Source organism: Peromyscus eremicus, chromosome 5 (assembly GCF_949786415.1).
Source record: "Peromyscus eremicus chromosome 5, PerEre_H2_v1, whole genome shotgun sequence".
In the NCBI taxonomy this organism is placed as follows: domain Eukaryota; kingdom Metazoa; phylum Chordata; class Mammalia; order Rodentia; family Cricetidae; genus Peromyscus; species Peromyscus eremicus.
Window position 1 is genome coordinate 86,866,673 of NC_081420.1, and position 10,722 is coordinate 86,877,394.

Consider the following 10,722-nt stretch of genomic DNA (forward strand, 5'->3'; position numbering starts at 1 on the left):
AGTTCTGGAAGCTGTAGGTGAACAGGGTACCTGGTTCCTAGTTCCTTTAAAGATTGCAAAACAACCCCCTTTGGAGAATTGGGGGGGGGGTCTTTCTGGTCTGGCTAAGGTTGCTAGCAAGGCACGTCATGGGGGTGGGGGTGGCAGCTGGCGGGGAGCTGGTGTTCGTGAATGTGGGTCTTTAGCTCCATACTCTGTGCCTTCCTGTTTATAACAAGGAGGGGGGTTACAACAGCTTTACAAGTGTGCACAGCTGGCTGGTGATTACATTAAGCATTTGTGAAGCCTGCGTGCTGGCCCCCCCACCCACCCACCCACCCAGGGGTGTAAGCATCCCCCACCCCGGCTCATTTTACATTTAGCCACGTCAAACTTTGAATCCAAACTCCTGAATGACGTTCCTTCCAAAGGGGGCATCTCCCCAATTGGCTCTTCTCCAGTGGGGTAGAGACGCAGGTTAGCCTGGTGTTACCAGTCTCCATTCACGATGTCTGCCTGCCAGTGTTCTTTGAAAGGAAGTGGAAACAGTGTGAAGAACTGGGTTAGTAGCTGCCCCCTGAGTAATCTGCAGAAGAAGAGGGGAGCGTTTGGGGGTGCAAGTGGGTAAAGAAATAGCTTTCTGTTACCCATTGGAGGGGGAAACGCACTGGGTGCCAATGAGGGTACCAGATTTGGACCAGTGACTGGTACTCAGATGGTCTCTGAACGTGGAGAAAGTGGGGTGATGATGGTCCCACTCGGAAGCGAGGAATCCAGAATATAGCCTTCTGGTTTATGATGTCCTAGCATCCCACCACCACAGAGAAGCGAGTAAGGAAACAGAAAATAGAAGTTTTACCCCTGGTTGGAAAACAACAACAAAAAGATTTTGGTGAAAGGTGGGCCTGAGAGAGTGTCCAGCTAGTCCTTGCCCATTCCATCTCCCGCAAGCAACCCTGGCTACCCGCCTAGGTGCGGGGGTAGGGGTGGGAGGTGGGATTGTGTTTCTCTCAGAACCCTGGCTTTCACCAGAATACCCTTTTTAATTCTGGGGTGAAAGGTGAGTGAGCAACCTCAGCTTTGACACCCTGGTCCCTCGATTCTGAACTCCCTTAACAGACTCAGACCCAGAAATAAACCAGTGTCACGTGCAATACCCTCCCTCACCTCCGCAGCCCGCGTCAATCCCAAAGCTCTCCAGGACCCCAAGTCCAGCACGCACCCTAGACCCTCCCGATAGGCGCGCCCCGCCGAGCTGTCCCGACGAGTCTTCTGAACCCTAAGGCAAATCTGAGCTTGAATTCCAACAATAATAAACACCGCCCACTTTAGGCGTGGGCTGGCCGCTGGAGGAGGAGACACGCCCGGCAGGTGGGCGGGGCACGGCTAGGAAAAGGGGAAAAGTTTAGAAACCTCCAGCAGAATGGAACCAGCAGTTTGGGAGCTCAGGGCCGGCGGTTGGCAGTGTCTGCAGGAGGCTGGAGCCGCTGCACCCGGTCCGGCATGGGCGCAGTCTGCAGCCTGGGCTCCCAGGTGACACTCGTAGCCTTAACACGTGGAGGGTGGGGTGGGGGCCGCAGGGAGGCTGCTGTGGGAGGATCCTCGTTCAGGGGCCCACTCCCGCCTTTCCGGGGACTGCCGCGCAAAGGCTAAGAGTCTGCGAGTCTAGGAGCGGATGCGCCCTCGTGCGGAAGCTCAGTCCTTTGAAGACGAACCTGGCCCGGTGGGGGAGCCTGGGAGGAGTGGGTGTTACAGAGAAGAGGGGTTCCAGCCAGGTTCCTTAAGTGTTCAAATCCCGAAAAACAAAAACTTCCACCTCATTATGTCCTGGGCAGTCAGTTGGAGACAGCCATCTCCCTCCCAGGAGAGCCCCATGCTCCTCCAGATGCCTGGAAGCAGAACGGGCAGTGGTTTCTGCGTGGGATGAGAACTGACAGCCACATTCCCAGTGCTGGGACAAAGCGGATGTGCGCTCCTCCGGGAGGTTATGGGGAGGAGACAGGCCTCCCAAAACGCCAGCACCGGGAAGAATGAGTTAGGATTCTCTCCCACCACTCCCAGAACAAAGTAGGCCTCCAAGCTGGGCGGTGGTGGCGCACGCCTTTAATCCCAGCACTCAGGAGGCAGAGCCAGGTGGATCTCTGTGAGTTCGAGGCCGGCCTGGGCTACCAAGTGAGTTCCAGGAAAGGCGCAAAGCTACACAGAGAAACCCTGTCTCCAAAAACCAAAAAAAAAAAAAAAAGTAGGCCTCCAAATGAGGGGCTGTCTGTGGTGTTCTCCCAGCGTCCGTCCGCAGTTCTTTTCCTATTCAGATGACAGTATTACAAGTATCACTGGGCCTCTGACCTCACCTAGTATAGTATGTTTGGGTGGGGACTCAGACTGGTCACCTTAATGACAATTTAAAAACGCTGTGGACACAGAGTGGTGGTAGGCCCACCTTTAATCCCAGCACTCTAGAGGCAGAGGCAGGCAGATCTCTGCGAGTTCAAGGCCAGCCTGGGCTACAGAGCAAGTTCCAGGACAGCCAGGGGGCTGCTCAGAGAAACCGTGTGTCAAAAAACCGCTGTGGACGAAGCATCGGTTCCTAAAGTGAATTGAGCACCACTGTGTGCCGTGTGGAGTGTTTGCATCCAATCATCTCACCTGCACAGCAACCCTAAGCAGCCTCAGTCATCTTATCACGGCTACTCAGGAAGCTGAGGGAGGAGGATTGCAAGTTCATGGTCTGTCTGGGCTGTGCAGTGGGTTCAAAGCAAGTGGGGTAACTTAGTGAGACCCCCGTCTCAAAATATAAAATACAAAACACAAAAAAATGCAAATTAGGGATGAGGGACCACTCAGTTGGTAGAACGCTTGCCCTAGCCTTCAGGAAACCCACATAAATCAGGCATGGTGGCCTAGGCCAGTAATCCCAGCACCTAAGGGGTAGAAGCAGAAGGATCACAAGTTCAGTCATCCTCAGCTACATAGTTTGAGGTCAGCCTGGGCTACATGAGATCCTGTCTGGAAAAGGAGAGCCTAGAGAGGTGGGTTAGTATTTCTTCTGGAGGACCCATGTTTGGTTCTCAGCTTCTACATAGGGAAGCTGACAACCACCTTGTAACTCCAGCTCCAGGGGCAGAATAATTAAATCATAAAATATTTTTAAGTAAAGGGGTTTGTGGGACAGTGATGTGACATTTGCCCAGCATGTGTGAAATCCAAGGATTCAATTCCTAGTAATACACACACACACACACACACACACACACACACACACACACACACAATTTGTTATTTCCATTTTCAGACCAAGAAGCTGGGGCCCAGTAAGTTACTGTGTCTCAGTTCTCCCATGGAGAGCTGTCCAAAGACCGGGACACAATCATATGACAAAGACGACGGCCACCCTGTATGCAGCACTCAGGACCCCTGTGAAAAGAACTTCCTTCTGAAGCCCTTGCATCAGCAGTGAAAGACAAACCTGAAGGAGCCACCCATTCTGCAGAGCATGAAACTGAGGCCAAGTCACAGAGCACTCCCCAGCTACTGCCACTTGGGTAACAGCCACAGGTTGTCCTCAAAGGTGGGTACAGTGGGGCCTGACTGCTCAGGTGTCCTCAGGAGAGAGAAGTGTGTAGCCCCAGTGTTGGGAGCCTCAGGGTTCCCCTGAATCCTCACTTACAAACCCAGAAGGCTTGATTTCTTCTGCCCTCCCCCTTGAAAAGAGCAGAGTCTGCCCCTGCTTCCCCTAGGGGGTGTAGATGGGAGCTGGGCCTGGTCAGCTGATACTAAGTGGGGCCCAGAGAGCAGAGCAGGGTTTTCCAAATGACATACTTATTTATAGAGCACCTTGTTCCCAGAAAGGATGGGAAGGCTCCCAAAGAGGCCCTGAGGGCACGTCCACTACCCCACTCAAAGCCATCCAGATAGGCAAGACAGACAGCAGAATCCCTTCTGTGAGAACTCTCCCTATCACGGTGATGTTATAGACCTGGAATGGCACCCCGCTCGCTCGTTAAAACTCTATTTCACAATCCTAAGAAATGCCACCTAAGAAACCGGCCTCAAAGCTTAAGGGAATGGGGTGAATGAAGTTCGACTGTTTACGGGGCCAGGAATAGTGCTGGGGCTTCAACTGTAGACAGACTCCCTGGGAGGCAGGGTGCCTGGGGAATAGCAGAGTCCCGGCTGGAAGGCCACCACTGGTCTAATGGCCAGCCAGGCGTCTCACCCCAGTGGCCAGAGACTGAGGTCCAAAAACACAAGGCCATACTCCGTGGCAGCACAGGGCAGGTTGAAGCCTCCTGCTGCCCAGCTCTCTCTCTTAAGTCACCTAGGATGCCTGCACCATTGTCACTGCCCCCCCTCCACCCCAGCTCTGCGCGTACTCAGGGCCCCAGGACGAATTCCGAACACTTACAGAGCCAACAGCACTCAAAGGGACAGGCTCCATTGCCCAGCAATACACACTGGCACATCTGCTGTTGAAAGGTAAGAAGGCTGACGCAAGTTAAAGGTGCATGGCACCTTCCCAGGCACTGTCCCCAGTGTCGCTGGTGGCTGCCAGCCTCCTAAATACCCTGGAAGCATGCTACCCCCTTCCTTGCATGCCTGTGTCAAAAAAGCAAACATTTCAAACGCCGTGGAGGGCAAGCAAGAAAGGCGGGCAAGGAATGCTTCTCAAAGTTTGGGAAAGCATTCCAAATATTCTGAACTGGATGGCTCTAGGGGGTGGGAGGGAGATGGCACTCTGTGGCCCGTGCCTCCACCTGAATCGAAAATCGGACTTTAGATGTCTCCATTCCTACCTGAGCTACCCACTGACCCATCTTCAAGCCATAGCTGTCAGACAGGAATGTACAGCGGCAGTCGGCCATGCGGGATGCGGCAGTTTTGGGGGAGCCCTCGGGGCTGGGTGAGACAACTTCCCCATGTCTTTATTCATCACACTTACCTGTTTGGGGTTACAACAAAGTTGGAGATACCTGCCCCTACCTTTGGATTTGGGAGCGGGGACAAGGACGAAGAAGACTCAACAGACCTCTTTGGGCAAATGCTGAAAACTTTTTCTACAATGTGAAGTTCACCAGCCATTCACAGAGCTGAGACAGTGGCACTATAAAGGAGAGGACCCTGAAGGGTATGAGGCGAGCCAACAGTATTCCCTGGATCCTTCGTTTTCTTCTCCTTCTCACGTCTGATCTCCATTTAGTTCAGTAAGAGAGAAGTACGAGCGATAAACTGGTCTCGCTCCCTGGTGATGCCCAGGCGGCAGTGGTTCATGCTTTGAGATGTAGGAGTCAAAGTTCCAACTGGACCCATTGTGGACCAAAGTCACTTTCAACTTTTCATCTGCTGTGGCAGGCCACCCGAGCCAGGCGGTGAGGACTGTAGCTGCAGATCCAAGCTGGTTTGGGGAGAGGTGTGACAGGGGCGAGGCTGGCAGGCACTTCCTGAAAACTGCGGGTGTGGTAGCATAACTTCAGCCTAAGAAGGCAATGGAAGTACAGCCTCCCTCCAGCCAGTGTCTGAGTTGGGAGTGTGAGGCATGGGGGACCCTCCGGTAGACCTGAATCTGTCAAAACCCAGCAGCCGGTTCCTCGGTGCACCTGGTTAAGGCCAGCTGGTACTTGGGGTAAACCCACAGGAACACCTCTGCCGGTACTACAGGGCTTGCTTTGCTCTTTATCTGCCCTATCTCTGAGATCTGCTCAGCCGCTGGTCTTCTTGAAGCATTATCTTCTTGAGTCGTGGTTATCAGACAAGGCTGTGTTTGGGTGGAGAGCAGAATCATCCCCACCCCGGCAGAGAGCTGAACTACCCGGGATAGGCATGCCTGGCCTTCCTCCTCGGAACTCTTTGCCCCCTTTTTCTGGAATGTCCTGGACTTGCCAGGGACACAGCGGCCTAAGGAAGACCAGTGTAGGGATAGTGAATCGAAGACAATCTGTGTCCTCACAGAAGTTTTAGTGCAAGGAGTATCCAGCTCTCCGTGTGGCTGTCAAGACCCCGATATTGTGGCCCGACCTTGTCTCCTTGCTGCTGGCTACACTGGCAGGGAGGCGCTTCCTGGTTTATCTGAAGAGTGGTGATAAACCCCCAGTTCTAAGGAGCGGCTGCGGCTGCTGAAGGCTGGGCCAAGCAGAGCCTAAGAATTAGAAACCCAAACGTCTGCGGCCTGTCCTTCTCCTCTGTCGCCCTGAGGAAGCGACACCCCAGACCAATATTTCCCAGGGCCGTTTTCCACACTGCTGCTCCAGGAGGCCTAGAAAAAGCCCCGCAACACAAGCTGGCTGTCTATGTTCCAAGAAGAGGAAAGACCGTGCATAGTGCCAGTCTGGGAGCTTTTCTCTAGCTACCTACTCCAGAAGAGTTCTCTTTAAGAACTCCACCACCCCCCCCCGCGCCCCCCCACCAACCACCTCCTTTCTTTTCCTGGGTCAGTCACAAGGCACCAGGAGTTCCAAATCTTAAGATGAGGGCAAGCTTTCAGGGAGGCCCCTAAAACATCTGGGAAAGGAGAGCGCCAGCTGGCTAGGAAGCCGTTCGCTTCTCCTGGGGCAAGTGGTTTGAAGAGAGCCTTACAAAATGAAACCAGTGTTGGGAGGGACCAGAGATCTTCAGAGCTCCTCCTGAGCTATCTGCTCTGGCTTAGGAACCAAGGCATGCATACCTGCTCCCCCTCCCCTCCTCCCTCCCCCATCAAGTCCTCAGTGTCCCCACTTTATGAAAGGTGACGAAGCATGGGCCACCTCCTGGTGTTGCAGGTTCAAAGACTGTCTTACACATATGGGGAGAATGATCAGGATTCAAACTTCCCCTAAATCCATTTCAAAATAGCAAATATAAAACTTGCAGTTTTAACAATAACACAGTGGCCACCACTGAGCGGAACAGATGACCTTCCGCAAAGTCCCCCTTGGCCAACATGTTCTGTGCAGGAAGAACTTCCATGGGCACAGTACAGGTTACCAGCTGGGGCGGGAATCCATGATGCTGAGCGCCTAAGGTCCAACACACAGGCCTGCGATGAAGTCGTGCTTTTCAGCCAGCAGAACGGCAAGAAAGACACCGACAACCCCACACACACACCAGGTATATCCAAGGTTTGTCCCCATCAAAAATTTTTTTAGAAATGAAAATCAGAAAAATAATCTCCCTGTTCTTTAGTGTGCTAAAAATCAGATCCATTTCAGTGCTGAAACATCGTGTTTATAAGGAGCGACATGGCTCCCCCTTTCACCACAGGGGGGTAGATATTTGAAGCCCAAATTGAGAACTTAAATCAGACAGAAAGCCACCTCTAATCTGATCCCCCAAGCCAGCTGTTAAATACCAGACATCAATCCTCTTTTGCTCTTACCAGTACGGCTCACACACTAGCGGGGCAACAAGTCCGCATTTAAGGAACACAGGACTCACCCAGGCTCTGGCTCTGTTGAGGTAGGCAAGCTGTGACCGTTTGTCCGTTTTCTGTTTCTCCCTTAAACAGGGGACAGCTGGACACTGAGATGGAGTGACACCATTTTGTTTTGACAATTGGCAAGAGTTTTCTGCGTCCGAAAAGCATTTTGTTCAGAGGCCAGCTAGTTGCCCTCAGGCAACCCTGTCCATGTGTGTATGTGGGGAAAACAGTTCCTCAGCCTGCCATGAGAGACAAATCCCAGGATGGAATACTTCAACAAATCGAGAGCCCTCTCTACTACTAAAGGAGAGCTCCATTGTCCCATGACACGTACATGCATCCACGTACCAGGCCACCTGCACCGTAAAAATAATCACAAGTGGGTTTACTACAACTTTTTTTTTTTTAATTCAAGAACACAAAGACACTGTCGGAACTTTGGGCAGAAAAACAACATGGGTTTATTTTAAGGTAAATACAACATTGAGACCACATAAGACAAACACAAATGAAGTTAAAATTTTAAGTCTTTTTGTGTCGTTTAGGAATACTTCAGATGGCGTCTACTGTACAAAGCCATCATACTTTCTAAATTAAAAGTATCAGATAATTGACTTTGTTATCCACCACCAACAAAAAAATAAATTATTTTCTTGTTTTGTAAAAGAACTACAGTTGGGGAAAGAATTCTATTTTATTATGGTACTGTGGGGAGAAAAAACCCACATAGGTTTCTTGAATTTAATTTGGCAGAAACGGTTGGGCAAGATGAAGCCTCATCCAGTGGACACAACTTTAAATATTATATTAAAGGCTCTGGGCAACAACAAAATAACCTGGTTACAAATCCGCACTCGTTTACAGAAGGCACCTTATCCGGAGAGACCTCATGCGCCCGCCCGTGGGGCGTCTCCACAGAAAGTCATTAGGGGTCCCTGTGGGGTTTGGTCCATAAACTAATCTGTGAAGCCCCAAAGGGAGCAGGCGCAGTATCCGGACAGGGAAAGGAAATTTTTAAAAATCGGTATTTCGTTTCGGTGGGCTGCGTCCCCGTTAGAGGGACTCGCTGGGATCTCAGAAACCGAGTTGCGGATAAGTTACCTGCGAGTTGCGCGGAGCTCTCTGCTCCCAGGTCTGAGAGAGGGGCGCGTTCCGTCGCTTTCTGCGGCTCCGTCGAAGAGGGTCCCATGGGGAGGCGAAGCCGGTGTGGGCCTGGGGCAAGGGCGGGCTGGGAGTGTCAGTATTTGGTACAGTCGTAGGAGTAGGGAGCCGCATGGCGGTAGAGGGACGGTGTGGCTCGGTAGGGCAGCTGACAGCTCGCATTGCTCACCTGGGACTCCCCGAGGGTCGAGTTTTCCAGTCCCAGCCGGTGCGAGTTGAACATCTCCCGGACATTGGGGAAAGTTTGCTGTTGGGTGGCAAACGTGTGGCCCGGGAGGTGGCTCAGGTCCCCGCTGTGGTTCAGATACCAGGAGGTGGCCTGGGTGGCGGGCTGCGGCGCGGGCGGGGGCTGCGGGGCAGGCGGCGGCGCCTGCGGGTGGAGGTGGCTGTGATGCTGGTGGTGGTGGCCCGCGGCCCCTAGCGCACCCTCCTGGCCCGCCGCGAGGTTGAGGGCTCCGAGTGGGGAGCCAGGGCCGCTCGGGTGGTCCGACAGAGCCTCGTCCAGCGCGGGCGGGACGCACACGTGCGCGGGTCGCTCGGCCCCGGTGTACAGGCTCATGGCCCGCATGCTGCACTGGTAGCCCGCAGAACCTGCCGCCTCCAGGCCCTGCGCGCAAGGCTGCGCGTAAGCAGCGGGTGGCGCGGCGGCGTAAGGCAGAGCCAGCGGAGGCACCACCAGGCCGGCGCGCGCCGCGGCGGGGCTCAGATCGCCGCCCGGAGGCGACGTGCGCAGCGTCATGATGGTCTCCACGCTGAAGCCTGGCAGCCCGTTGGGCGCCGCGGCGTGGTGCTCAGGCAGCGAGCCGTCCGGGGAGCCAGCCGGAGTGGAGGCTGCGCTGCGGGGACTGGCCTGCAGCGCGCCCTCGGGGCTCAGCGTCTCCACTTTGGTGATGACCGGCAGCGCGGGTGATGCCGCTTCGCTCTTGACCACCACTTTCTTCTCGGCCTCCTTGGGCGCGTCCGCTACCGGGGTCCCCGTCGGGGCGCCCTTGGCCGCGGCCGGGGGCGGCTCCTTGAGGTGGGCCCGCTCCTCCTTGTCCTTGGGCACGTCCTTCTTCTTGAAGCGCCGGCGACGCCGTAGAAAGCTGCCATTCTCGAACATATTGTAGGAGTCCGGGTCGAGCGTCCAGTAGCTGCCCTTGCCGGGTTTCTTATCATCGCGCGGCACCTTCACGAAGCACTCATTGAGCGACAGGTTGTGGCGGATGCTGTTCTGCCAGCCCTGCTTGTTCTCGCGGTAGAATGGGAAGCGGTCCATGATGAACTGGTAGATACCGTTCAAAGTGATCTTCTTCTCGGGGGCGTTCTGGATCGCCATGGTGATGAGCGCGATGTAGCTGTAAGGCGGCTTCACCAGGTCCTTGGGCGCCGCGGGCTGGTGGTGGTAGGGCGCGTAGGAGCGGCCCATGCCGGCGCCGTACTGCTCCGGGTGGCTGGAGTAGACGCCCATGGGGCTGGCCATGCCGCTGTAACTGCCCGCTGCCCGGTAGTAGTTTTGCTCGCTTAAGTAGGGCACCACTCCCAAGGCGTTGGGGTCCGACACCGAGTAGCGCGCCTGCATGCTGCGTCCCAGACGCTCGGCCGCCGCCTGTGCGCACCGACTGCGGCCCGCGGCGAGCGAGGCCCGGAGCAGAAGAGCAGGAGGGGATGGAGTGGCGCGGGCAGCCCCTGCTCGGGGCAGCCTCGCGGGCCACGCGCGGAAGGCGCGGGCGCTCGGGCCGACCGGAGCGCTCGGGTTCAGCCGACCGGGCGGGTCAGCATCCTGGAGGGCGCGCCCGGGGCGGCCCCGCTGGCCGCGCGCTCTGGGCCCGGTGGGTGGCAGCCCTGAACCGGCGGCAGAGACGCCACGCGTGATCGTGGAGCGAGACCGACCCTTCTGAACGCTAGGAAAGGAGACCGCAGCTCTCGAAGCCCCGCCAGCAGAACGGCAGCCTGGAGCCTCAGCGAGCTGGGGTCCGGAGAGGCTGCCCGGCCGAGCCCGGAAAAAGAAGCGAAGTCCCTTTTAGGGATTGGGAAAAGTTTCAAAAGTCTTCAGGCTCAAAGCGAGTTTTTACTTTCCTCAGGCCGCGCCCCCTCCAGGAAGCTTGAACCAATCATCTGGCAGCTGTGAGAAGGATGGAACCAATCAGGGCGAGAAGCGCTGGAATCCGTCGGCTCTAAGACCCAGCGGCTCTTAGCCAGATTTTCTCCCC

The 10,722-nt window shown here is 55.2% G+C and overlaps 1 protein-coding gene across 1 annotated transcript; it reads right to left on the reverse strand.

The window, feature by feature from the left end:
• Positions 1 to 7,818: 7,818 nt before the first annotated feature.
• Foxc2 (forkhead box C2) lies at positions 7,819 to 10,091 on the reverse strand. Its single transcript, XM_059262517.1, has one exon. The coding sequence runs from the start codon at positions 10,089 to 10,091 to the stop codon at positions 8,607 to 8,609; it is 1,485 nt and encodes a 494-aa protein (XP_059118500.1). The 3' UTR covers positions 7,819 to 8,606.
• Between the last annotated feature and the right edge of the window lie 631 nt (positions 10,092 to 10,722).

Bases quoted from the DNA above. Each gene is read 5' to 3' on its own strand.
- Foxc2 (XM_059262517.1), bottom strand. From the start codon at position 10,091: ATGCAGGCGCGCTACTCGGTGTCGGACCCCAACGCCTTGGGAGTGGTG.